The sequence below is a fragment of the Aspergillus steynii genome, assembly GCF_002849105.1.
Source record: "Aspergillus steynii IBT 23096 chromosome Unknown P170scaffold_7, whole genome shotgun sequence".
Taxonomy (NCBI): domain Eukaryota; kingdom Fungi; phylum Ascomycota; class Eurotiomycetes; order Eurotiales; family Aspergillaceae; genus Aspergillus; species Aspergillus steynii.
In genome coordinates this window covers 556,196-581,122 of record NW_020194404.1, presented here as the reverse complement: position 1 = coordinate 581,122, position 24,927 = coordinate 556,196, and the positions used below count along the sequence as shown (strand labels likewise).

The following is a 24,927-nucleotide window of genomic DNA, read 5'->3' as shown; positions in this document are numbered from 1 at the left end:
GGCCTGAAACGACATGTCTCGGCAGTCGGGTTCGGGGTCCAGCAACAACCAGAAAATCTCCGCCCGCGGAGAAAACGGGGGATTGTCCTGCATTTTAGATACCCAATATTTTGTAAGATCGTGTGGCCGCAGGGATGTCTCTCTTCCGACTTGAGCGGCCTGGCTTGCCGAGGCGTGAGGGTAGTGTCGACTGCTGCAGGTATAGATATATGGTCTCCGCAATAATTTCTGCTTTTCTGTTTCATTTCGTGTCGTGTCCCTTGTGTCCGTATTTCAGGTTAATGAACCCAACAAGAGAAGGATAATGATGATGCAGACAATGTCACGGGGCGTGACAATGACGGTTCTGTATTTAGCCTTATTAGTTGATTTAATTTTATGATCTGTATGCCATGTCAGTACTGTAGCTGTAGCTATAGCAATAGCTATAGTAAAAGAAACCTCAGCGATTGACAGCTCGCCCTGGAAGAATGAGAATGACGTACCTTGACAGCCAGCTCGGCGCCGTGCTAAACCATTAGCCAGCAGATAGAGTTAGACATGAGCAACAAAAACAACCTTAAGTTAGTCCATTGAGTAGTGAAGTTTGCGCAGGATCAATCCGGTATTAGAGTTAGTTAGCCCTGTACTAGCCGGACAGGCGATGTCGTAGCTCATGGCAAAACAGTGGTAGCAGAGACTGTTAGTCAGTCGATCATCCAGAGAACAGGATGGGAATCAAAGCGGTGAAGCTCGAACTTATTGCTGGTTCTTAGCAAGATCAAGACACCAAAGAGTAAAGAGTAAGTAGTAGAAGCAAAAGGGAAGGGGAAAACGTGCAAAAGTGCAAAAGGGAGAAAGAGCAAAAGAAGAAAGAAGAAAAAAGGAGTGAAACAAAACAGGACGAAGGAAGGATAATAAGAACAGAAGCCTACTTTCTCCTAAGAATAAGATTAATACCCTGCTGGGGCCGGTGATTTCTCGGTGGCCGTGATTTCGTATCGATCTCGGCGGGAGTTCGGCTTGCCGTCATCCAAGGGGGGGTTTTTTTTTAGCGACGGTTGTGTTTTAGCGCTGCTTGACGGGGGAAACTCGGGATTGATTTTGTCTGGGATTGGCGGACACGGGCACGGGAAGGGGAGGTTGGAGGTGGTTTGATTGTTCTTGTTTAGTTGGTTTTTTTTTTTTTTTTTTTTTTTTTTTTTTTTTTTTTTTTAAGATGCTGATGGGGTTGTCTTTTGTTTCTTCTTTTGTGGGATGTATACCGTAGGTGCTTCTATCTACTATCTAGTACTCTGTGCTCCGTGCTCTAAGTCTGAATGTACTGTAGTATATCAGACGATTGATTCTTCTTATCAAGTTTATCACCAAGGATTATATCATGTCTACAACAATCGAGCAAATAATCATCACCCAAAACTAGTCCTGCGCCCTCGAAGTCCTCCGTAAGTACCTATCTACTCCGTATCCGTGACCGATCTATCTCCGAGCCTTGTCAGCGACAGTCCAGAAAACAAGTCCTCCGAGTCCATGAGTTTACTCATCCAAGGACATTGCACATGCAAGCGAGTGATTGGTCATAATTGGATTTTCTTTTCTAAACAAATCGCGCAATCCACGGCGTACAGCACATCGCAAGTCAAATTGTGAATGGCAACTCAGTCCGAAAAAAAGCGGTTCCCACTTCCCAGACTCCGTAATCCAAGAAAAGCCAAGAGGTCTTCGGTTCGGGCTCTTGCGTGGTTGTGTGATGTGTGCCGTGCCGATTTATGTCCGAGGGCGTTATTTAATATCGTCACTCCGTGCTGTACTCCGATAGGTACTCTACTTCGTGGCTGGATGGGTATGTATTCACATTATCTGAATCGTATGTTCTAGCTTCAGCTGTTGTTCAGAGTATATATAAGAGGGTATATCACTGTCTGCCTGAAGTAGGGCAGAATGACTAGATCAAGCCTGATCATCAGGGGCTTGCATCACGCGCAATTCATCCCATAATTCCCGCAACGGAGTCAAGTACACCCGGTCCACGTAGAAGAAGTTCATAAGCGAGGCACGCAGGTCCTGCCATGACCGGATGCCCTGGATGCGGACGGCGGTGGCCAGCTCCGTGACGAAGAACGTCCGCTCCAAGATCATCATCTTGGAGGCGCAGGCGCCCATGAACAGCAGCCAAGTGAGCAGATCGCGGCAGAGGTGGAAGCACCCCGTCGGGATGATGGACTCCAGCGCCGTGCGCAACCCCATGATGGGCTTCGGGAACACCGGCCCGATGTTCGGGTAGAAGTCCCAGATGGCGGTGTTGTGGTAGATGAAGCAGGCCAGCCGCACGCAGCCTTCGATCGAGGCGTCGCCTTTGGCTTCGCCGCGCGCGGTGTACCGGTCCGCGTGCAGGGCGTATTCGATGTACAGGACTTCGGTGTTGAAGTAGTTTTCGGTTTCTTCGTTGAACTCCTGGAACACGGGCCCCTTGATCCACTCGGCGTACCAGACGAGTTCGAGGAGGTCCGTGATCACCTGCGATAAAACGTCGCCGAAGATGCCCGGGATCTTCATCAGCGCGATGAGGCGTGACGCCGTGCATTCGAGCTCCTTGGTGGGCGGGATGATGGGAGCCATGTGGGCTGGGCGAGGGTCGCGGACAAATGGAAAGATGGGCTTGGTGAATGCCATGCAAGCAACGCGAATGTCCGTCCTTGCCGAGAGTTAGCCTGCCGTCTGCTTTCCGGAACTTGAAACTCACCATGAAATTTGGTAGCGGACGTCGGGGGGAACGTCGGTGAACTTGTTCCTCATGCCCACCATCTGTCTCAGCCCTGCTAGGTGAACTTTCAGGTAATCGGGGTTGCCAGATGCGATCTAATCGGTCAGCTACAATGAAATGCATGAGCGCACACGGAAATCCCACGTACCTCGATCGTTAGCAGCATGGACACCGCAGCAATCAGCTCGTCGCTGGAAGCCTTGATCGGATCTGACAGTCCCTCGTTGACCAGCCGGATCGTCTCTCCCCGGTGGTGGAATGTGTCCAGCAGCAGCAGACTCGACCCCCGTTTGTTTGGATCAACCATAGGAAACTCTCCCGTATGCAGTGCTGCGTTGGACGCCGCAACGCAGATCGAAGCGTGCAGCGAGGCGGGATCGCTTCGAATCAGTGAGGCCCAATGCGCCTGCAGCTTCGGACCATATCGCCGTTGTAGAGGATACGCAATATGCGTGAGATCAAACAAGACTGCAAGGCATCAGGTTAGCGCTACTCCTTTGCCATGCTGAGAAGAATGAACGTACAGCGTTGAAGATGTCGAAACATGCGATCCGTCAGTTGTGTATGTGCCATGTTAAATGGGTCCCTGTGGGCGCCATGGCCTAGGTACATCGTCGGCGACGACAACGGAGCCGGGGCGACTGCATAACCATATGGTTGTGCACCAGAAGCGCCAGTCGCTATGATAGCAGGATGCCCAGGAGCACTGGTGACAACCATGTCATTGGTGATATCATTGTTATTATGACCCTGTCGTGATGCTTGTTTTCCTCGACTGGCGGAGGACGCTTTTACAGACGATCTCCCGGGTGGGGGAGGCATGGGACCTATGGCTGCAGGGCCGGGGCCAGCTGCAGCAGTCTCCACCGGCTGAAAAGCAAGATGTTTCCACGTCTTACTCTTATAGCGTTTGGTGTTCTCAAGCCTCTTTTTCCGATTGTGTTCGGACATGACGTGCGAGCGGATGCGCTTCAGGGTATCCTCTCGCGTCCCCTCGGACACTGATTGCTGGTCGCTATTGACCCAGAACAGCGTCGACCGACCCCCCGATGCATTGTCGGCCTTGCGCGATTTGCGAGGCTTCGGCGCGGGTGTCTTGCCTACATCTTGACGGGTTGAGTCGACTGCCGTCGATGCTGTCTGCTGCTCATTCGTATATGGCGCAGTGGGCGATGATAGCGGGGGATTCGTCAGCGTCGGCTGTACAGGTGTAATTCCAGGTACCGTGGCAGGTACAGAGACAGGGACAGGTCCCGAGACAGGAACAGAGTTCTGATAAGAAACCGGGGGAATCTGGGGAGGAAGAGGAGGATCCTGCGGCCACGGAGGATGAGCCGCCAAATGGATGGGAAGCACCTGCTCGCCCTGAGGGGCGGAAGACACCGCCGGCTGCTGACGAGGTGGCAGCTTGGCATCCATGGCTTTTTTAATCTTCCAGGAACGGGGCTCAGAGTAATCTTCACAACGGTTTAGCGGAAGATCCTCACAGGGGCTTCATGGCCCACGCGAACGACAGAAGTGAAGGAAAGCTGGGATAGGAAATCGAGACAGAAAAAAAGGCAGGGGGAATCGCTGAATGGCCAGCGCACTGCCCTTATCAGGAAAAGCCCATGGCCTAGAGCGAGAGGAATCAAGTGGAGGGAAGGGGAAGTGGGAATTCGGGGAGGCCGACAGAGGGCCAATGACGGGGCCAATTGGAGCCAACGCTCGAGGAGTCATTGGACGGACAATGTGATTGATCCAAGAGCTAAGGGCTAAGGTATGCAAAGTACCTGAACAGTTGGGTTATTAGTGCGGACATGGATACTACCCCGACGGGGCGACCAGTCGAGACTTACGCAGTACGGGCGGCTTGGATGAGTGGGCAGGATGTGTGTCCGCTGGGTGTCCCTCTGGAATCCGTCTCCTCCAGACGATCACATCGCATATCAGCACGCTGCTCTGGGGACAGAGAAGGAAGGTAAAAGACAAGAAAGAGATGAACCACGGGAAAGAGGAGCATCATCTCCACCGTCCGATCGGTCCAGTTCGGCCCCCCGTAGCCCTCAGTCCTGCCGTCGTACATCCGAGCACACCTTCTCCGCTCCTCGGACTCCGTTGGGCGGCCTCCGAAGTATGAAGTACGACTACGGAGGTTACAGAAGTACTGTCAGTCTAGACTTCGGTGGTTTATCGATCCTTGATTATAGTCCCCTCATTCACTCACGAGGACTTGGCTATCGCTACATGGTTTGACAATGCCACCCGCGCTGCGAGTGGGCCGTCAGATGCATACATAGAATCAAACACGGAAACGCGAACGGGAGATAAGACAGCTTGAACAGCTCGAAAGAAAAGAAAAGAAAAGAAACCAGAATCAACTCTACCCGCTGAGACCCTGTCGTTTCCAAGGTCATGCTCATCGTCAATCGGCCCCTCGTTGGAAGAAAGAAATCCCAATCCGTGCTACATCATCCCGGGTCGCGGGAAGACGGGCACGGTCTCGAGGCTCTCGTAGCCCCCCATAGTTCCTTGCGCACTGCCGACCTGCCATCCCTGGCCCGTCTGCTGGTTAACGAAGGCACTCTGTCGGAATGGATTGGTGCTGCCGGTAGGGTTCGGACGAAGAGGCGCTGCTGCAGGAGGCTGCAACCCCTGCGCCTGTTGTGGAGGAACCGAGGAGCTTCGAGCAAACGGATTCGTTCCCGTTCGCTGAGGTTGCAGTTGCTGGGCGGGCTGTGGAGGCGCTTGAGGCGGCGGAGGTTGCGCAGGTTGCTGAGCCTGTTGCGAAAACAGGTCGCCAGCGTTGAACTGCGGGTTGACAGCGGACAATCGTCGGGCAAAAGGATTGGTGCTCTGTCGGTTGATTTGCTGGGGCGACAGGCCCGATCCGGTCTGCTGGCTCACTAGCATTGATTGCCGGAATGGATTCGTGGTTTGCGGTTGCAACTGCTGCGGTTGCTGTGGCTGCTGCTGCTGCTGGGGGAACGGCGAAAGATTGTTTTGTGGGTTAGGCACAAGGGTGGACTGGGGGTAAGCCTGTGGTTGAGGAGTGTAACCACCGAATCCCGCTCCCGTCGGCATCGGCTGGAGTGGTTGAGGAGCTTGCTGTTGTGGGGGTTGTCCAAATGGATTCTGGCCCGCCTGGCCAAATGAGTCCCCAAACGCCCCGGGCTGACCGTAGCCCGTCGCTTGAGGCTGTTGCTGCTGGAATCCGGTTTGCTGCGGGTAGAAACCCCCTGGCTGGGGTTGCTGTTGGAAGCCGGTCTGCTGATACTGCATTGCCTGCGGCTGCTGCTGGAACGGTGGCTGTTGCATCTGGTGCGCGGCCAAATGCTGCTGTGCCGGCTGTTCGATGGAATCAAAGAAGTCTATCAAGTCCGTCGGGTTATCCTTCTTTGTCAAACTGGGATCGGCGGTTTGAGGTCGCGCGGGCGCGGGCGCGGAATTGGGGTTGCTGGCAGCCCTGACGCCCACGCCGCCGGTGTTGCTTGCCGTGACTTTGGGTACAGCGCCGGCGGGTTTTCCCTTGGAGAGCAGGTATTCGCGCCGTCGGAGATCGAAATCCGGGTCGTTCAAGTCGTCCTCAAGAAGTCGGGTCAAGTCCGTAGACGCATGCTTGAGTTTGGGGATCTCGAGCCGCGTTGCTGATTGAAAGTGCCTGGCAACGCCGAGGAATTTCACTACTTCCTCTGTCTGCACCGTGAACGTCTTGTAGATCTCAAGTGCCCGCTCGCTATCGGGCCGGGACATCTCGAAGTAATGCTCTGTTCGCAGACGGAGTAAGAACACGCTATTAGACCGCAAAGGACGGGGCAAACTTACCCAATACGTTTATAGTACCCTCGTTCATAACCGAATAGAGAGTCAGGAGGTCCAGAGTCAACAGCCGAAAGGCTGTGAGGGTGATCTCATTCTCAACTTCGTCCGTCAAGAGCTGATTGAGACTGTCAGCCACTATGGCGCGGCACCATGGCAGGGTTCGACCAAGCTTACATCACATTTCAATAGGGCGCGGATCTGTTTCTGAACAATCTCCGTTTCTCTTAAAAGACCCTTTTCGACTGTCAGTCGTCTCATCCGCCCTTGGCCGCTCCGTACGAAGTCGGTCTTGGTGGCCTCGAATGCGTTGGAGCGTGCTATGAGGTAATCGGAATATCTTCGGATGTTGTGCCCTTGCGACTGAGCTGCACGGTGAGGTCAGTTCCCGTTGTCAAAACGTCCAACCCGCGGCCATTTTTCGCATACCTTCGGAAAACCCGCTGATTGCCAGCTTCCTCGGGTTTTCGGCCATGTACTGCAACGTAGCGTCTAATTGACCCTCCCTGATCATGATGTGGATCACGATCAGGGACTTGAATACAATTGTCCATGTTGAATCACGAAGTCGCAGCTGCACCGTTCGAAAGATCTCTGCCACGCCGGCCTCGCCGGTATGCGTCGCTACCAGGATATGCTCGATATATTTGGATTTGGGGGCCGCAAGCTGTTGGGCAGAGGGACTATCAGTACTCTTGGTCACGCATTTGGCAGAGCAGGAAGCAACTGGCGAAGATTTCTCGCACTGACTTTGACTTTTGTGGCCCCCTTCACGGATTTCTCAAAATTGCCGGACATTGTTGTAGGGAGGTCGGGTCTCCGCGATTAGGCCGCGATCGGGAGAATCAGGAGGTTATCGCGAGGTGTTCAATTCGGAGTGTCGGGAGTGGGAGGGGAGAGGGCGATCGGGAAACGGAAGGTGGGAAACGATGGCTATCGCGGTGTTCGAATCAAGAATCTGTCCTCGCCAGCGCCAAAAACTGCTGTCATGATGGCTTAAGCCATGCTGCGGGACGTGGTGAGACTTTTAAGACGGCCTGCGAGGAACGCGGCGGGGGAGGGAATTCGAAGGTAAGATTCAAAAGAAATCCAACAATTAAATGGCGGGAGTAAAACAACGCGAGGTAATAATGACCGAGCACCCGATCGATAAAGGATAGAAAGGAGGCCCAAAGAATGCAATGATTGAACGGTGATTGGAGACGAGGGAGCTTCAGGCCGTCGGGGGAAGTTCAGTTCCCTTTGGCCCAAGAAGTGGAAATTCGGTGGAGCTTCTCTCCGTCGTCCGTCTAGGCAACTATCAGCCTAGCGTGCACGAGTTGCCCCTGGGCTCTGGACGGAGTATCAGCTTCAAGATTGAGGATATGGAGGGATTATTTATGTAACTTGGCTTGCATCTCGAGATCGACCTCTTCTTCTCGTGATAACGGCGGAGATCAACCGTTGAGGCTCTTATCAGCTGATGGTCGCCGTAACACCTGATGATCCCGAGGATTTCAATTGTATATTTCTTCAGACTCTTACTATCGAGTACTACTAGTGTTGCCACAACCACAATCCCACTTCCCCGGGTTACATTCACTCTAGACAACTGAAGTCGCTGCTCATTTACCCCACATGATGTTACCTCTGCTTCCTCTGCTTCATTCATCGACCAGTGTTGACGGTTGTAATCCATACAGCAACACTAGACAGAAACCATGTCTTGCCTTACCTGACTGCAACTGAATTTACCGCAACTGAATCTGTCTCTTGATTACCAAGTAGACTTGAATCCTTTCTGTTCATCCCGGTCAATCTCATCTTCTCACCTCACCTTGCACTGCTCATTCTTTTCAATCTCGTTCAATTCCCATCTAGAGCTCTTATCTAGACCCCTCGTTTCTTTTATCTCCGATTCTGTCACCTCTAGACTCTATTCCATATCCCTTCACCCAACTACTATTCATTTTTCAATCATGGACCTCCTCGTCCCGGACGCTACTTGGAATAGGCCTCAGAATAAATGGACTACTGAGCAGCGCCTGTTCCTTTGTTGCATGGTTAGATTCTTTCAAAAAGACAACTATGCATTTACAAAGATATTCAATACTTCCTTCGAGGTTGAAATCCGACAGAGTGGCTATAAGGCTGATATTCCGTGGAATACGCTCAACAGCCAGGTCGAGACCATGAAACGCAATGGTGACTATCTATGGGGAGCTGTCTATTTGTCACCTTTTACAAAAGATAGAGGACCCTGGTATCCTGTTCTCAGGAGAATCCAACAGATTGCTCAGCGTTTAAACATCCAGCTTATTGAGAAAGACACGGACGACACTGGTACCTCGAATTACAAAGCTCGGCCATCTAAGAACTCGGAACTTGAGCATACTGCAGTGAGTCAATTGAAAATAACATATTTGAGACTTTAATAGTAACACGGAAGTAGTACACAGTTCAACCTGAAGCTGAAGCTGAAGCTGCAAGAAAACCTCAATTTCAACCTGACCAGCAGCCGGCACATACCCCCGAGATCTATCCGACAGACAAAACCAATAGGACTGATGAAAACCACAAAGCCCAAGCCCCAGTACTTGTTACAGCAGGCGAAAAGATATGTCTGTTCTGCTTCGAAGAGGGGAATGTGCACCCAGATCTACAAATCTCAGACGAACTGCCACCTTTACTGTATCGGTGGTCGAACGTCGACTCCCAAGGGGTCAATTCGAGAAGATTTTATCAGGCTGGGCTCTTTGCCGAAGGTACTGAGTATCTTCATCCCCATGAACTCCCACAAGGTGAATTCCATAGGTTCGTAGAGAACCATGTCAGAATCTCAAAGTCCCTCTCCCCGTTTATCTCAACATCTAGGACGATATTGGCGCCAATGCATCGGGCTTTGCGAAACGGAGAGGGTGCTATCGTCTCAATTATTGACCAAAAAAAGCTGAATACACCGATATACTGTGCTCAAACCTTGGTAAAAACATTGAAACTTAAGTTCAAATTCTACAACGGGGCCGCGGAATATCTTGTTTGGGGTAGTATCCCTAAGTCAGCAATCGTTTGCTCGTTTAAAGCGAGTTCTTTGTTAAAGATTTCCCGTGAGAACCCTGAAATTGAGGACTTTTTGCAGTTTGAAAATATGTTGTCATTTTCAAGAACAGGCCTAGCGCTACATCAAATTTTAGGAAGCGGCCCTGGGTCCTTGGATTATCAAACCGGGGCAACAATTGGGCGACTTCTTTTTAAATTAGAGGTCCCCTATGAATATTGCAAGAACGTTAGCCAGGGCATGTTTTATTCGTGGTGGATGAAGAGAAGAGGAACCTGGGAAGACTTCCACAGGGGTGTGGAAGATGGTTATTACCTGCTTCCAGCGACCAACACTGCAGATAAAGAAATGCTCGACGTGCCTGATATACCTGATGTCTCTGAACTTGCTGGTCGCTCAGAAATCTCTCGAGCCCCTGAGTTTCCTGATTTCCCTGAAGGTGTTGAAGATGAAGCAATGCTTGACATGTCTGAGATACTTGATTTTTCTCAAGACGTTGAAGAGGTTGAAGGCATTGAAGGCCCTAAACTCCCTGACCAGTCCGGCATGTCTGGCATCTCTGACTTCCCCGAGCTTTTTGATAATCCTAAAGGTCCTGGGTTCCCTGAAAGCATCCATCAGTCGGACGAAGAAACCGTTACAAACGACGACCCTCGAACACCGATCGATCTTTTCTCAGCCGCTGATTCTCCGCCACCTAGCCCCGGTTCTCAGTCACCTAGCCCTGGCCCAGCAGTCGTTAAACTATTCGATGGAGCTACCAAGCAATGGATAGCTCAGCAAGGAAAAAGAAATAACAAAGATCGTTTCCCCTCCGAACTTTCCGAACAAACAGGTTCATCTGCCGAGACAGCAATCAGTATCGACGATTCAGACGATGAGTTTTACAAAGTGTTTAGCTCTCAACCCTCGCGCATCAAAGACGAGCCGTCTATTTTCGGCTCATCGCCCCCTGCTTTGATCGACCTAGAGGAAATTGTCCCCAAGCCCATAGTCACCGTTAATGATATGCGGACCACCGCTCAGGGTGGCAGTGTTCCAAAAAGGCAGAACCCGCACGATCAATTCGCCGCTGATAGAGAACGGGTCTTGCGCTTTTGGGGGTGATTTGTTCAATACTTGCACCTTGAATCCGTTGCGTCTTGGGTTTTGAGAACCACTGGTGTTGTGAAACGCGAAAAGAGAAGGGTCGAAACTTTATGGAAGAGAAGGATGGAAAGGAGAAAAAGATGAAAATGATGTGGGAAGGACGTGGACGGACAAAAGAAAAGATCGCTACATGTATGATTAAAGCTCCGAGGATTGATTGGTCTATGCGAGTAGAGCCTACGAATGTCATGGAAGTCATCAAATGAAACACCAAAACTCGTACAGTATTGGGAAGTAGAACAGAGGATAAAAAAAAAACCAACACAAGAACTGTCACGCATAAGAATGCCTTCTTCCGAGATGCGATCTCCACTAGTGGAACTCTTATCACAGGGGGAGGATCGAAAAAGCTTTTTTTATTTCATTGGATATCTCCTCAAAGGGTAGGGACATGAAATCGTGAAACAATCCCAACCCGTTAAACTAGTTCGCTTATATCCATTCACGCCGCTGCCCTAGGTTATTTCAACCTATCGGAAACACCCCCTTCAACGTCGACACGCTTAGAACTTGCTGAAAGCCTTGACGGCCTTGCCGGTACGGGGAAGGACACGCAGGGTGTTGAAACGGACCTAGAGAAGAGGCATGTTAGTTGATTCTGCCCAAAAAATTATGCCAGAATCGGCTTGTCCCAGGTAGTCTTCAATATTTCATGTCATCGCTGAGACGGAGAGCGCAGCGATTCGACTACCCTGGTTCTCGCCGATTCCCAATCAACAAAGGTATGCACGTACGGTCTTGGAGAGAGGACGGCACTGGCCGACGGTAACCCAGTCACCCTCCTCAACACGGAAAGCGGGCGAAACGTGAGCAGCCAGGTTCTTGTGGCGCTTCTCGTAACGGTTGTACTTGGGGACGTAGTGGAGGTATTCACGGCGGATGACGATGGTACGGTGCATCTTGGTGGAGACGACACGGCCGGTCAGGATACGGCCACGGATGGAGACCTGACCAGTGAAGGGGCACTTCTTGTCTGTTGGGTTAAAATTAGCGATTTGTTCAGTTCGGATAGAAAAACTGAAGGGATTTGATTCGATCGCGGGGAGATGGTTGGAAGATGAGAACCGATCGAGTTCGCGCTGAGTATTCAAGATGTCGAAAACTGGTGGTGTCGGAGGTTTCTTCTTTTTTCCCTGTGCATTTTATCCCATCTCTTTCGGAGCGCTTTACTCCATCGCCACAAATCCGTCGTAGTCGCCAACCAGTTCGTTCATCTCAGGATACTGTCGCAGTCTCGTTGATTCTCATCCCCAACCTCCGGAGAAATCTGGTCGTTCTCCCTTATCCGCCACTCCCCGGGTATCAAAATCGAAGATCCCGAGCAACAAAGATGAAATCTGAGCGTAGGTCCTGCATACCGATGTAGTTGCCCTCAATGGCGTTCTTGGGGGTACGGAAACCCAGACCGACGTCCTTGTACCATCTCCGACCCTGGCCGACCTTCTTGCTCTTGGCCTTGGTCTTAGGGTTGACGAAGATGTGAGGCTGCTTCTGGAACGCACGTTCCGACTGGACGGTCAACTCGGTCGCCATTGTTGCGAGAATTCAGTTCGACAAGGAAGCGAAGTCGAGCTGTGTTGGGGTATTCGTCGCGAAGGGGGGTGTCGGGGCTGCGGTGGTCGACGTCGATGTTGAGAAAGAATTATTCGACGGTTAGCGGGATTATTCAGTGTGGGAGTGTGCGATGGCGACGCTAGCCCGGATCGGGAATGGCGTGGCTTCGGCTAGGGCTTTTTTGGTTTGTTTACATCGGAGATCACATGAGCGCCGGCCGGGAGACGCGCCGCCCCCGACGAGTCCCAAGTAGGCAAGTTGTTGTCCTCCGCGAGCACGTCGCATTCGCTTCTTGCCTTTGGACCATGCCGTCGCCCTTAATCGCCTGATCCACATCCTCCATCTTGCGGGGCTGAACATCGACCTTCCACCTTTCCGTCCTTTGCTGATCACGCCGGCGACTGTTTATGATTCCCCTGAATTCCCCTCCCCGAAATGACCTCCAGAGGTGACTCCGCGGGGTCCGCTCGCCCGCGATCTCGTCGCTCCATCGCTCATGTCCCCCGATCCAAGTTGACCGCCGGTCTGGACAAGGAGAATACTTCGACCGATGTCAGCGCCTCACAGCCTGTGGCTGGTTCTGCGAAACTGCCGGGTAAGGATAAGAAATCCCGCAGTAAGAGTTTGGGACCCGGCGGTTTAGATGCGCTCCAGGACTCCAATGGCAACCGACGCAAGGTACTTCGTTCCACCCCACCCTGGGACATTTTTATGTTGCTCCTGCAGATGAATTAACCGAACGTTGTCGCCGCACAGTCTACCGCAGCTCTGCCGCTGAAATCCATCCTAAAACCTACAGTCCCCGTATCTCCGGTACGGAATATTCCTTCGTTCGAGGAAACGCGCCGACGAACCCCCGCCAAGGGCGCACATCAGAGTCAATATGACTGGAATGTGAACAATGGGGGCAGCGAAGGCCTGCTGATAGATCTCAATACCCCCGCCCATCCGTCAGCGCCATCGAGCTCCGAAGAACGCGCCAACCCTTTCGATGGATTCAATGCAGAGGCGATTCGCGATGAAATGGCTGCGGCAAGAGAGCGCGAAGAACAGGAACGACGAGAACGAGAACGGAAGGCTGTTCTGCAGCAGAGAGAAGCCCGCCGAAAATCCATGGGTGCGTCTCGGCTTCCCTCAAACTCCTCAAGACTCTTACATACTAATAAATACCAAAGCAAATCGCCGAGTATCTTTCGCACCAGAGGCAACATTGCACACGTGGAATGTGGTGGAAATCCCCGACGACTCGACTTCATCCTCTACCTCCAATTCTACCCGCCGCGCATCGTCTTTAGCGAATGCCGAAGCACAAGAAGCTGCACAGGCGCCGCAAACCGAACCGGCCTCCTCACCCAACAGCTATGCCGAGTTCGACATTGCCTTCTCCCCCGTACAATACCCTGACCTCGAGCGACTGAAGAACGGCCCGTCGCATCCGGGTTACGATGGAATGGGATCTTCTCAGGACATGTCCTCAAGTCCCTTCAGTGAAAGCTCCGTGGATGGCACAGAAGACGTCGGAATGCAGGATTCTGCCAGGGACGATGACGATGACGATGACGATGACAACTCATCCACTTCCGGCTTCGATGGAGAAAGCACGGCGATGAGCCTGGACGATATGACGATGCGGTCGGCCGCGACCGCACAATCCGATGCCTCGGAGAGCACCACTTCCAGCAATCGGTTGAACAACGCTCTACGGCAGGCCGCCCAAGAGGCCGGAACACAAAGCTTCGACGACGAGGATGGGGATATGTCGATGGAAATCGCCGACCAAGAAATAACTGGAGCTTTCCAACCCTGGATTAAGAAGGGCGAGAGACAAAGTTTTGACTGGGAAGACCTAGACGCCCCTCAGGGTCAGGAAAATGTCGATCAGGCCAACCAAGCAGTGGAGGATACAGCGTTCACCGATGCAATCAGTGAGATGGAAGACGATGACCTCAGTATGGAAGTTACGAACGCCATTGGGGGCATTCTGTCTAAGCCACCGCCCAGTCGCCGTCAAAGTGTCGCTCGTCGGAAGTCCACATCCGAGGAGACCAGCTACGACGAACAAACGATGGAGCTCACCAACGTAGTGGGAGGTATCGCACAAGCCCCCTCTCCTGCGAAATCTATCGGCGCTGAAAGCAACGTGAATGAGGATGAGGAGATGACTATGGAGTTTACGTCTGTGGTTGGTGGAGTGCTGAAGAAATTCGCTCCGGGCTATAACCCCGATGGAGAAAGCAGCGCTCAGCCAGACTCTGCTGATGGAGCGCAGAACTTGCCTGAATCGGACAATGACGAAGAGCCCATGGAAGAGGGCGCAGAAATGGAAATAACCGGTGCTGTTGGCGGCATTCTTCCGGCGACTGAAGAGCAAGAGGACCTCCCACAAGAAGAAGATGGAGATGATGGCGACGACGACCAGACTGCGGGTATGGAAGTTACCACTGCCATGGGTCAAATCTTGCCCCCTGAAGTGGAAGCCGAGGACAAGGACCAAGCGAAAAAGGTGATGGAAATGGAATCCGACGCCGGTCAACTGGGTAGCTCTCCTATCCGAGAGAGCGTGCCACAGTCTCCCGCCAAATCTCCCGTCTCTTTCCACGTCGCCGCTGTTGCCTCGGAGAGCGGTAGCCCTAGTTTGGCCAGTGTACGGTCTCGACGCACGAGGCAGAGTTTGAGTCTTGAAGCGCCAAACACGCCAACTTCGCACACGCCTGAAATGTCACAATCGAAGACGTCCGTAACGCCTCCCAAACAGTTTACGCCGCAGCTCAGCCGTCCAGAGACCCCAGGGAAAACTCCCCCATCGAGCAACAGGAAGTTTCCAAGCGCGTCCCCTAAGAAGCTGTTTCAGCCCGAGCTTCAGGGCTCAGCACATAAGCCGAAGTCTCCTGGCCGCAAGAGCCTGTTCGGTGCCAGCGCTACAGGGGAATCAACGCCTCTCTTCGTTCTCCAGCCTCATGGAAAGAGACGTTCCTCTGGGCTTGGAATTGACAAGGAAGGGCTTGGTTCCCCTCGAGTGGCGGCTATGTTAGACAAGCGCCGATCAATTGGTGAGGAAGCCCCGGAGTTTGTTCCTCAAGCCCAGCCCCATCAGGGAGTACGCTTCGAAGATCCCGTGAAGCTCCACGAAGAGGTTGACCGCGAGCGCGAGGAAGAAGAGGACCGAGAAGACGGTCATATTCCTCCTCTCCAGGATGCTACGTCGAACCTGAAAGACATGATCTCGAGTCTCACGCCGAAGAAGAATAAACTTAAGGGCCGGAAGAGTTTGCATGTTGGTGCAGCTCGCGGCCTTCTTGGCAAACGACCGGCAGAGCTGGACCAAGACGATGAGGAGCTAGACAATACGCCCAAACGTTTTAGAAGTTCCCAGGCCAGCCCGGTGAAGAGCATCAAACTTCCTGCACCTCCCACGAAGGATGAAACCGTGGGCCGTCGGTCGTCGCCCCGTAAGACCATTGGCACCTCAACGCCGTCTAAATCACCTCTGAAGATGACCACAACGCCTACGCAAGAGCCACAAAGCAACCCAGCCGTTGAAGACCTGGCGGAAAATGCTACGCCCCGTTCTGAGCCCGCGGATGATACTCCTGCTGAAGAACCGGAACCGGAGTTTGAACCAATTCAGCTGCAGGACTTTTTGAACATGACCAACATTCATTTCATGGAGCTGAACACTACGAAAAGACGTCACACAACAGCGCCCGATAGTGCTCGTAAAAGAGCGGCTAGACTTTCCAGCGAGAACGGTGATAGGTCCAGCGCCGCCAATTTCGAGGACTGTGTTGCTGCTGGTGTCTGCACCGTGCCTATGCTGGAATTATACCAGCATTCGTGTCGGGAGTTGAAATCATACATCTCGGAGGGCAGGCAGGTCATTCGTTCCATCGAGACGGAGACATTTGCCGACAACCCACCCCTATTCCGGGAGTACATGAACGCGGCTCCTGATATCCGCCTTCTGATGGATAACCAGTTCCGAAACGTGAAGACGCATGCTCGACTGCTTAGCAAAGCTACGTGGTACGAGTGGCGGATGAAATTGCTTGAGGGCCTGAAAGACGGTCTGGGTCATCACGTTGAGGAAATGAAGGCCGACGAAGACCGTCTGTCGAAGCACGAGACGCTCCTGAACGAAGTCGTGCCTGCGCTTGTCGAGAAGCATGCTGCCCTCGAGGGAGAGGCTACAACCTTGCAACAATTGGCCGACGAGATGGAGAACTGTGACCAGGACGAGCTGCGCGGTGCGCGGGAAAAGCTCTCTACGGTCGAGGAAGAAATCGAAGCGAAGAAAAAGCAGCTGCAGCAAATGCAAGATGAGGTTCAAGACAAGACCAATACGATTGAAGCCGGTTCAGAGCTTAAGGCTGAGTTTGTGGCTCAAATCGAAGAAGCAGAGCGGGTCAAGGCAGAATGCCGTGGCTGGAGCGCGAAGGAGATCAGCGAACTGAAGAGTAAGTCTGCTTTGGGACTATAACTACATTTTGGACGTTTTGCTAATTCTTCTAGACTCGGTACACAATATTGAGCGCCAAACAGGCTGGTCGATCGTCTCTGCAGCATCTTCTCCCTCCACGCCCCCAGGCCCGGTGGTCACAATGTCCTATCGGGAACAGCTCGAGCTCACCTTCCACCCCGGAGCTTTCTACAGCGACAAGGACGCCGAGCAATCCTCTGACGCCAAAATGGGCGCCCCCATCGAACTGAGATACCATCCTCGCAGCGGAGCCAAAGCCACAACCCAACCCCCCAAGCTCTCATCCATCGCGCTGCTCGTCTTGAAATCCCTCCAGCACCACATCGCCAGCATCCAGCAGCCCAAGGTCGCGCCCAAGCACCTCCTCCGCTTCATCTCCGAGGCATGGGACCTCATGCTCAACCTCGAAGAGGAGGCCCGCATGCTGGAATTCTGCGGCGTCACGAAGCTCAAACTCTCCGAATCCGACGACCACCCATCCCTCCGCGCCCGCTGCACCCTCCTCCAAACCCTCCCCGCTGCATCCAACCCCACCAAGAAGACCTCCTCGCCTCGCAGAATCGACGTCGACTTCGCCGTCAAGACCCGCGTGGTCCCCCCCGCCCCCGACTCGGCGCCCGGGTCCGTCGGCGCCCTCGATTTCGAGACCGACGTCCTGGCCAGTAAAGTCTACGGCTTCCAAAATGGCAGCGGCCTGTCCGAGTCGGAGATGCAGAAGATCCTCTCGACACAGCTGGGCGGCAAGGATTCCGGGCTTCAGCTTGGCGGCGGAGTCTGGAGTAACGCCGTTCAGAAGCTTACGGGGACGGTCTTTTAAGCGTTTCTCTGGGATGTTTTTGAGTTGATGTGAAAGTGAAGTGAAGTGAAGATACCACGGACTGGATAAGGAAATCGGAATGGAGTTTCTGGGGACTGGGGCCTTTTTCTTTATTTCTCTGTTAATTATTTTTTGTTTCGAGCTGTTTTTATGGGTTGATTGGGTTATTCGGGCTACGGAGTAGTTGATTGTGGGTTTAGGGTTTGTCAAATTGCTGAATACCTATTTTCATTTTTATTTTATTTCGATGTTAGCGATTGTTTGTGCTCTCTTTTGAGGGTCGGGTTTAGGGTCGGGTTTCTTTAGTACAGAGAATTGAAGTCCTAGTTTGCAAACTTATTTGTGTTTTGGTGCTTGATATATATCTGCTTGAGGTATCCGAGGGAATGTATATCCCCTGCAAAAAAAGAAAAAAGAAAAAAGAAAAAAAAAAGGTAGTAAATGGAACAAGAAGTGGGCTTGAAATTAGTTCAATAAACTGGTTTATTAAAGGTACTATCGTCATTCATTATTTCCAAATGTTATGCTTGCTTGCTTCGCTCCTTTTTGCTTCCTCGCCTGTCGCTGTACAATCTCATCATGCCTGTTCTTCACATGTAACGTGTCTGCGTATCACGATATGCAGAAGTGAATAATAAAAACCCGCTTAACGTGCTTATCCCACCGGACTATCATCCATGTATCTGACAGACCGAAACAATCGCCTAGAAGGGATCGAAAAACGGCCCATAACTCCACATCGGCTGGGCGGGCGCTCCGAACGGTAAGCCACCTCCTCCTGGACCTACCCCGGCAGGGAAGTCGAATCCCATGTTCATGGGAGGTTGTTGAGAAGGCTGAGAGTGAGGCATGTTCTCCGCCCCTGGAGCTCCGGTTTCGGCGCTGGCTCCCGGAGCGCCGAAGTTCTGGCCAAAGAAACCACCCCAGAATTGATTGCCTAGTTCCCAGTCCGCGGTTAAGGGAATCTGCCAGAGGTCGGGGGCCAGGTTGTCGCTGATAGAGAAAGGGAGCATGTTCACGTTTTCGAGGCACGTAGTGTTAGCGGGGTGAGGATGGGGTTGGGAGCGAGGGGTAGGCGTCGGTGCTGGTTGGGGATTGCTAGGAGGATGAGAATGTGGTGGTGGTTGAGGAATTGAGGTGTTGAGTGGGATAGTGGTGTCATTGCCTGGAGTGTCGCTGGGACTGTCGGGTACGACATAACCAGAAGAATTGATGCGTGGGAGGCCCTCTAGGTTGGGGATGTTAACTCCGTTTAATGTGGCTGGGTGGACTGGGGGAGACGAAGATGTGGAAGATTGCTCATCATCGTCCGATTTGGCAGATGCTGTGTCCATCCCCCTTGTCGGGACCGATGGATGTCCCGAGTGGCCTTTCTCGCCAGGTTTCAGAGCTTTCTGCTCTCGATCGAGCACCATGCGAGCGATCCGCTCGAAGTTGGCGCACATTCGCGTCATGAATCGTGCGTAGGTGCAGGGTCGGTCGCCGGGAATGAGCGTTGCGAAGAAGGTGGCAGCCATGTTCAAGGAATGGAGGTCATTTTTGTTGTCTGGGTTCTTGGGATCGCGAAGAATACTGACGAAAATAGTCATCACTGCGAGGAAGATATAGTAAAGTAGAGACCTGAAACGGTGTTAGTGGTCAGAATAATTACTTGGGCTCTGGTGTTTTTGTGCGTACCATATCCATGCCACATCGCCCCACGGCAGGTTGTTCACCAACTTCAACGTGTCCCGGGCAGCTTGGGCGCATATCACAGTCGAGGAAGACGCCTGACTCAATATGGTCATGGAGTCTGGCTGCACTCGACCTCCGCTAGCGAGGCGATGCATGTAGGCAAAATGAATGACGAGAGGCAGCCGATGGATCATAATCAGGCAGTTATAATATACAAACTGCAGACCGGCGCAGGCGAATCCCATGAGGAAATCATCACCTGCTCCACGCTGCTTCAAGTTCTGATGAAGGAATGGGTCTGCGCTCTTCCATTCTTCCAGTTCGGCGTGCAACTCTCTCACGATGCCGCAAATCTCCGTCGGAGATTTATTGTGCAGCGCTTTAGCGGCATAAAGCTTGGAATATATTCGGCTCTTGATCACAGTCATATGGCATAATTGTCGGAAGAACGACAAGTTGTTGAATGAGACGAATTTGTCATCGGGCGTTTCTGTAGGAAACCCAACGTCATAATCATCAGGATGCTGAGCTGGCGAACTGCCCACTCGGATACAAGAGCTGCATTAGATTAGTTAGCCATACCGCTGCTGGCACTACCGATGGTCAGAGGGACATAGAAAGTTGACCTACCTTTGGTCAAGGATATACGCAATCCAGAAAACCCTCTTTCTTTGCTCTTGCTCGACGGCAGACAGGTGTGATCTTGGAAGGTCACGGTGGAGCCCCATCCGTTGACACGATCTGATGGCAGCTGTTATCGTCGGCAAAGCGGACTGGGTGCCCGAGTTCCCTCGAAGAAAAAGGGCCACGCCCAGAAGGGCTTGCACGCTCAGCAAATCGGTTCGTCGCAAGGTCAGCTCGGCAAACACGGACATGGCATTCTTATAGTAGAGCCAAGCTTTCTCGCGGTCTTTCTCGGACTTTTGGCTGTTGGAAAATCGATATTCATAGGCTAATGAAAGGATGATATTGATGCTGGCCCAGCGCGCTGCATCGTCACACGTTTGCTGCGTGTACTGCCATTCGACTAGCTGCATAAATGATTCTTCATGGTACAACGGAAACAATCGGTTGACTGTGCGGAAATAGTCCCCCAGCAGGGAGAACACTTCTGCTCTGGGTGGTAACGGTTTGAACACCTTGGAGGAAAACACGTCGTGGAAAACGTCGGGCCGCCAGTAGTTCCAGGGACTATCATGATTCGTGTTGGAAAATATGGGAGCGAGAACTGCTGCTCCGCCTGTTTTATTCTTGATCCATTCAATCCCGTCGCGCGATAAGATTGACAACGAAGAACTTCGCCCTGTAAATAGTTAGCATCGTGTGACTTCACAGGAGGGGAAAAAGAACGGGATGAGGTACCGTAATATCGTGAATCTTCCTTCGAGTCTCCTCTGATGGGGGGACAGCATTGCTCTCGAGAGTTGGCGCAAGGGTGTGGGCGCTTTTTGCCTTTCTTCGATTGGCCTTCTGAATTTGATGAGCAGAATGGTTTGGCCGGATCAGTCGTACATGATATCGACATTGGATCTCGATCTCCGGGCATGTAATCTGGATTCCTTGAGTCGTCATTTCCTGTCAACTCACCAGAGCTACGCCCACTCTCATGACAAGGATAGCCTGGATCGGTGTCGACGTCACTCTCGTCTTCTGATGACTCCTCGTCCTCATCTTCACTCAAATCATCATAGCCTATGGCTTCTTCGTCCAGAAGACCTGCGGCTATGAGCAACGACTCTGTCTTCTTCAGACGCTCTTCCAAGGTCTTGACATAGTGCGTTCTAAACGAATCATTTAGTAAGCAGTGCCCTTCTCTAAGGGTCTATTAGCAGATGGATACCTTTTTAGATTCTCTCGTTTCTCTTTCCTCGTGGTGAACTTGCACGTTACGTTACGACGCATACATTGGATACAGGACGTGCTGGAGCCCTCGACCTCGCATTTGATCTTTTTCTTGTAGCACAACTCACATGCCTAGAAGGTGGTGTTTATAAAGATGTCTCTTAAACACAGTCAGGAAGCATAGTAGTCTTACCAGCGGGTTACGTCTCCGATTTAGAGCCTCTGGTCCGTTATTATTGGATCTAGTACTCTTTTGCGCAGCAGGCTGGCCATCTAGACCCGGGAAAGACGCCGTCACTCTAGCGCCCAGCGCCGAATGCTGCATGGCTTTTTTCAGTCGTTCTTCCAGGCTCTGTGCCGGCGGACAACAAGTGCGGAGGAAGAAATCCCCGTGCCAAGAGCGAAACTAAGAGCATACGGGGGCGGAAATTAGGGATGAGCGGTGGCGGGTTGACGCTGATCCAAGGGCAGAGGACAAAAACAAAACAAATCAGAGAGAGAATCCGAAAAAGCCCCGAGCGGAGTCTGCGCTACAAGCAGCCAGCAGGCCCGAGAGGAGAAAAAGATGAGGTCGCGGAGGAGCGCACAAAGCGGGCGACTGACAGCGCCACACGGATCGACTGGCAAAAGTCCGGCCCCATCAATCTTGGGTTTGCTGCGAAGAAACGGTCAGCGATCCTCCGATGGTCGTACGGAGCAGTCCGGTACAATCTGGAAAGCGAATCCCAAAAGTACGTGAAGACAGAATATTTCCTCTTCTTGTTTTTTCGTTTCGCCTCTTTGCTTTTTTTTTCTGGGCCGAAAACCGAGGGTCCAGAGGCATTATTAATGCGCGTCCCCTGGGATTAGTCGGAAGTCGGCATCGATGACTTCCGTCCGGTACGATGGGGCCCCGATGGATCGTCTCCGGAGATATGATCGATATATCAACGTCTATTGTCCTCACGTCGTTGATCTGAACTACTTCCCGACTACACTCGGGGCTATAGGATTGCTGTACCTGTTCGGCATGTACGCATATCCATGGTTCTGACCGTCACTGTCCTGGTTCCTCGATTGCCTTGGGTTCCAAATCATAGCCCAGAGTGCCGTAAGCCACAAAATAACCTTGTTGCCGCTCCCTTAAATGTTTATGAATCGGAACGATTGAACCGATATGCTCCTCCACGAAAAAGTCAACCACAAGAATGAGGCAATCATCTTCAGGCTAGACGGCGTTGCGCTTGTACCAAACGTTGTAATCCCGAGGCAATGCCTCCATGGCGATCTGGGGTTTATAGTGTCTTGTTTGACTGAAAATTGTACTTCTGTACGATGCTCCATGTCCGAGAGACCGAGCCTCCTGCTTTTTTCAGGATTTCCATGGATTCACACTAGCAGATCGTCCAATGGCCCCGACCAAGAGACTTTTAACCCGGGCGCAGTGACAGAGCATTGCGTTAAGAGGACCTTGGGTTCGCGTTTTCGATGCCACGCAGCTTGTTTTCCGCGATGAGCAACAAGCGATTCGCGCAGACAAAAACAGTGACAATTCTGCGAAGGTGTTCGGTGGGTATGAATTGATACGATTCGATTCAAGGGTCGTCATTCGTCGGAAACTATGAGCCCTGCGGATGAAGGGTTAGACATACAGAGCAGACTATGGCCAAGCAAAGTAAAACCACAATATCAACACACCGGATGGAGTGAAAGCGACTGCTTTTGAGATCAATATCGGGTTCTGGTTGATGGTAGGTGAGTAGAAATCCATTGCAAGGTCCTCGCGTGCTATCGAAGAAAAAGAGCATCCGTCTCCCGGTATCTAGAGCTAAATCTCTGCAATGGGAGCAGCCAAGCGAAAGTGGGGGCTCTCATCTTTCCTGGAAGAAACTTTGCACGCATTCTTGGATGTGAGGTGATGGACTGACGCCCGTCGATCTCTCCGGCCACGAAAAGAAGGACCTGCAAGACTCGTGGTCACGGGAGTCCCTTGCGTTGGAGTGCCTGGATTCTCAGGCCAGACTCACGCAATTCGGACTTCGTCGCACCTCAAGATGGGAAGCTGCCTGCAATCACACCATCCCAGCATTCCCTTTTCTCATCGAGGTCCGGCAACCCAGTATGCGCCGTCCAGAGTACGCCCGGATCAGCCGACTGGTCATGCTATAAGAACGGGTAGGCTCAATTCTTTTCTTTTTCTCGCTCAGGTCGCATCGCCAGCCAAGGAGAATCGCAGCTATCAAATGACCAGGGTCGGCGTGGGCGTCACACGAGACAAACTCGGCATCGTGCAGAAGGATGCCGGGCTGTCTGACCAACTGCCTTCCTGGGCAATAACATCAGGCCGGTCAGAAGAATGGTTCTATGAACCCGATACCAACCATATTATCCGAAGCCGCCACTCTATTCGGTACGCGCCACTTTCGCGAATTACTTGCTTTTCTCTGCCGGGGGGCACACACCGGTTGGCGAGACGAGGCCCGGTGATTTGCCACGACCTTTGATATTTGGTAATAGAATCCTCGGACATCCAACGGTCGAGGAGCGAGAACAGGGCTTTCGTAGACGGAGACCGAATCATCGTCGAGGACCTACCAGCCGGCTAGAAAATGAAGTGGGTAAGAGAAAGGCACCGGACGGACAGGGAGAGCAATGGCGGCCGAAGGGCCCATGTAGCATCAACCATGAGCTCATCCACAGTTCAGGCTACGGAGTACTCCGTCGACATCTGAGACTTGAGAGCCGGCATAGACCCATGGACACGAGATCAATAGTGGGACGAACAAGGCTGTCAAGTCAATAATGCGCGCCAGACTGATTGGGATCGAAGTTTTAAGTATGTTCGTGACTGCGGACTGCGCTCCATAGGACGGTTTCGGGATCGGACCCGATTACGGACCAAGATGAGGGCCTTTCCCCCCACGCCCTCTCCTTTTCTTTCCCAGCGTCATCTTCGGCATCCGCGTTCGGTTCGTGATAGCCCGGGGGTTGGATGGACGGCATTGTCGTTCCTGGGTCAGTTGGATCCTTCGGGGGAAAAGTTCGGATAAAAAGAAACAGGCAGCTGGACATCAGATCATCGAATTGACTACACATGAGACTGCGGAGAGGACCCGAGCGTGACGAGTGGAAGACCCTTCGTGGACAGACGCAGTAGGATGTAGTAGAAGTAGGAGTCCGGCAGGCAGTAGAACGATGCCAAGCTTTGTCCGAATCGATAGTACTACGGCGCAGTAGGCTTCCAGGGCATGATCGGGGCCGACCGCGTCATTGTTCGTGTCGGCATGAGATGAAACCGACCGAGGAGTCCAAGCCAAAGGCTCGACCATCAACGGCGATGGTAGTGGAGCCTGGCGTTTCCTGGTTGGCAATATGATATTGATCATGGACTGACCAATGCATTTAGTCCCGGACGGACTGTTCCGCTAGACCCAAGTCGAATAATTCCGGCATGGATGCAGATGGGGAGTGGGTATTAATTTGGGAAGTTAGTTTTTTTAGTTCGTGCGGTCGAGATTATTCTCGTGGGTGGCGGAAGCTCGACCGGCAGAGCAGGTGCAGATACCAGGGAATGAATGAATGGATGAATGAGACCGCGGAGGTACCGACCCGGTACCTCGAGAGCGTCAGTGCGAGGGCGTCGTCGGGAGTGGCAGCGAGGTACCAGCCAGGTAGCTCCCCCTTTTCCCCCTTTGACCCCCACTTCCTCCGAGAAGATGACGATGCCGCGTGTAGCAACTGGCGAACCCGTACTTCAGGGCATGAATGGTCTGTTCGATCGGCCGGTTTAAAAACAGCAGCGACGACAGCTCGCATTCCGATCGATTCCTTTCTTCTTATTTCTACTTCCTCTGCCC

At 52.4% G+C, this 24,927-nt stretch overlaps 9 protein-coding genes across 9 annotated transcripts; 5 read left to right on the top strand and 4 right to left on the bottom strand.

Moving 5' to 3' along the window:
- Nucleotides 1-1,529: 1,529 nt before the first annotated feature.
- On the top strand, nt 1,530-1,912 carry P170DRAFT_245295 (uncharacterized protein). Its single transcript, XM_024842980.1, has one exon. The coding sequence runs from the start codon at nt 1,630-1,632 to the stop codon at nt 1,855-1,857; it is 228 nt and encodes a 75-aa protein (XP_024700816.1). The 5' UTR covers nt 1,530-1,629; the 3' UTR covers nt 1,858-1,912.
- Nucleotides 1,913-1,929: 17 nt separating this feature from the next.
- Nucleotides 1,930-4,162, bottom strand: P170DRAFT_449198 (uncharacterized protein; the record flags this gene model as incomplete). The annotated part of the gene is made up of 4 exons (XM_024851025.1): nt 1,930-2,674; nt 2,723-2,838; nt 2,892-3,211; nt 3,268-4,162. The coding sequence occupies 4 exons, from the start codon at nt 4,160-4,162 to the stop codon at nt 1,930-1,932; spliced, it is 2,076 nt and encodes a 691-aa protein (XP_024700815.1).
- A 921-nt stretch (nt 4,163-5,083) lies between these two features.
- P170DRAFT_245257 (ENTH domain protein) lies at nt 5,084-7,590 on the bottom strand. Its single transcript, XM_024842979.1, has 5 exons — nt 7,292-7,590; nt 6,971-7,208; nt 6,719-6,909; nt 6,548-6,659; nt 5,084-6,489 (listed from the first exon to the last, which is right to left on the bottom strand). The coding sequence occupies exons 1-5, from the start codon at nt 7,337-7,339 to the stop codon at nt 5,189-5,191; spliced, it is 1,890 nt and encodes a 629-aa protein (XP_024700814.1). The 5' UTR covers nt 7,340-7,590; the 3' UTR covers nt 5,084-5,188.
- Nucleotides 7,591-8,580: 990 nt separating this feature from the next.
- On the top strand, nt 8,581-10,799 carry P170DRAFT_413787 (uncharacterized protein; the record flags this gene model as incomplete). The annotated part of the gene is made up of 3 exons (XM_024846993.1): nt 8,581-8,923; nt 8,998-9,969; nt 10,171-10,799. The coding sequence occupies 3 exons, from the start codon at nt 8,581-8,583 to the stop codon at nt 10,683-10,685; spliced, it is 1,830 nt and encodes a 609-aa protein (XP_024700813.1). The 3' UTR covers nt 10,686-10,799.
- A 117-nt stretch (nt 10,800-10,916) lies between these two features.
- P170DRAFT_439258 (40S ribosomal protein uS17) lies at nt 10,917-12,333 on the bottom strand. The gene is made up of 3 exons (XM_024849802.1): nt 12,086-12,333; nt 11,462-11,700; nt 10,917-11,299 (listed from the first exon to the last, which is right to left on the bottom strand). The coding sequence occupies exons 1-3, from the start codon at nt 12,258-12,260 to the stop codon at nt 11,231-11,233; spliced, it is 483 nt and encodes a 160-aa protein (XP_024700812.1). The 5' UTR covers nt 12,261-12,333; the 3' UTR covers nt 10,917-11,230.
- Nucleotides 12,334-12,586: 253 nt separating this feature from the next.
- P170DRAFT_512189 (kinetochore-microtubule binding complex subunit SPC105) lies at nt 12,587-17,886 on the top strand. The gene is made up of 4 exons (XM_024854965.1): nt 12,587-12,959; nt 13,038-13,398; nt 13,457-16,735; nt 16,791-17,886. The coding sequence occupies exons 1-4, from the start codon at nt 12,717-12,719 to the stop codon at nt 17,573-17,575; spliced, it is 4,668 nt and encodes a 1,555-aa protein (XP_024700811.1). The 5' UTR covers nt 12,587-12,716; the 3' UTR covers nt 17,576-17,886.
- A 167-nt stretch (nt 17,887-18,053) lies between these two features.
- Nucleotides 18,054-21,867, bottom strand: P170DRAFT_439256 (transcription factor domain-containing protein). Its single transcript, XM_024849801.1, has 6 exons — nt 21,285-21,867; nt 21,090-21,223; nt 20,612-21,030; nt 19,880-20,552; nt 19,253-19,807; nt 18,054-19,195 (listed from the first exon to the last, which is right to left on the bottom strand). The coding sequence occupies exons 1-6, from the start codon at nt 21,414-21,416 to the stop codon at nt 18,280-18,282; spliced, it is 2,829 nt and encodes a 942-aa protein (XP_024700810.1). The 5' UTR covers nt 21,417-21,867; the 3' UTR covers nt 18,054-18,279.
- P170DRAFT_512187 (uncharacterized protein) lies at nt 21,527-22,447 on the top strand (the record flags this gene model as incomplete). The annotated part of the gene is made up of 2 exons (XM_024854964.1): nt 21,527-21,822; nt 21,941-22,447. 2 exons carry the CDS (start codon nt 21,527-21,529, stop codon nt 22,122-22,124), a joined length of 480 nt encoding a protein of 159 aa, XP_024700809.1. The 3' UTR covers nt 22,125-22,447.
- Nucleotides 22,448-22,902: 455 nt separating this feature from the next.
- P170DRAFT_245155 (uncharacterized protein) lies at nt 22,903-23,738 on the top strand. Its single transcript, XM_024842978.1, has one exon. The coding sequence runs from the start codon at nt 23,125-23,127 to the stop codon at nt 23,572-23,574; it is 450 nt and encodes a 149-aa protein (XP_024700808.1). The 5' UTR covers nt 22,903-23,124; the 3' UTR covers nt 23,575-23,738.
- Nucleotides 23,739-24,927: the final 1,189 nt, after the last annotated feature.

Coding starts and splice junctions, on each gene's coding strand:
- P170DRAFT_245295 (XM_024842980.1), top strand. CDS start 1,630: ATGGCAACTCAGTCCGAAAAAAAGCGGTTCCCACTTCCCAGACTCCGT.
- P170DRAFT_245257 (XM_024842979.1), bottom strand. CDS start 7,339: ATGTCCGGCAATTTTGAGAAATCCGTGAAGGGGGCCACAAAAGTCAAA. Junction 7,209..7,291: donor AGGGGGCCACAAAAGTCAAA/GTCAGTGCGAGA, acceptor TCTGCCCAACAG/CTTGCGGCCCCCAAATCCAA. Junction 6,490..6,547: donor GGGTACTATAAACGTATTGG/GTAAGTTTGCCC, acceptor GTCTGCGAACAG/AGCATTACTTCGAGATGTCC.
- P170DRAFT_439258 (XM_024849802.1), bottom strand. CDS start 12,260: ATGGCGACCGAGTTGACCGTCCAGTCGGAACGTGCGTTCCAGAAGCAG. Junction 11,701..12,085: donor CATTGAGGGCAACTACATCG/GTATGCAGGACC, acceptor TTAACCCAACAG/ACAAGAAGTGCCCCTTCACT. Junction 11,300..11,461: donor GCCGTCCTCTCTCCAAGACC/GTACGTGCATAC, acceptor CCTCTTCTCTAG/GTCCGTTTCAACACCCTGCG.
- P170DRAFT_512189 (XM_024854965.1), top strand. CDS start 12,717: ATGACCTCCAGAGGTGACTCCGCGGGGTCCGCTCGCCCGCGATCTCGT. Junction 12,960..13,037: donor CCAATGGCAACCGACGCAAG/GTACTTCGTTCC, acceptor GTCGCCGCACAG/TCTACCGCAGCTCTGCCGCT. Junction 13,399..13,456: donor AGCCCGCCGAAAATCCATGG/GTGCGTCTCGGC, acceptor TAAATACCAAAG/CAAATCGCCGAGTATCTTTC.
- P170DRAFT_439256 (XM_024849801.1), bottom strand. CDS start 21,416: ATGCAGCATTCGGCGCTGGGCGCTAGAGTGACGGCGTCTTTCCCGGGT. Junction 19,808..19,879: donor GCGTATATCCTTGACCAAAG/GTAGGTCAACTT, acceptor AATCTAATGCAG/CTCTTGTATCCGAGTGGGCA. Junction 19,196..19,252: donor GGCGATGTGGCATGGATATG/GTACGCACAAAA, acceptor ACACCGTTTCAG/GTCTCTACTTTACTATATCT.
- P170DRAFT_245155 (XM_024842978.1), top strand. CDS start 23,125: ATGGGAAGCTGCCTGCAATCACACCATCCCAGCATTCCCTTTTCTCAT.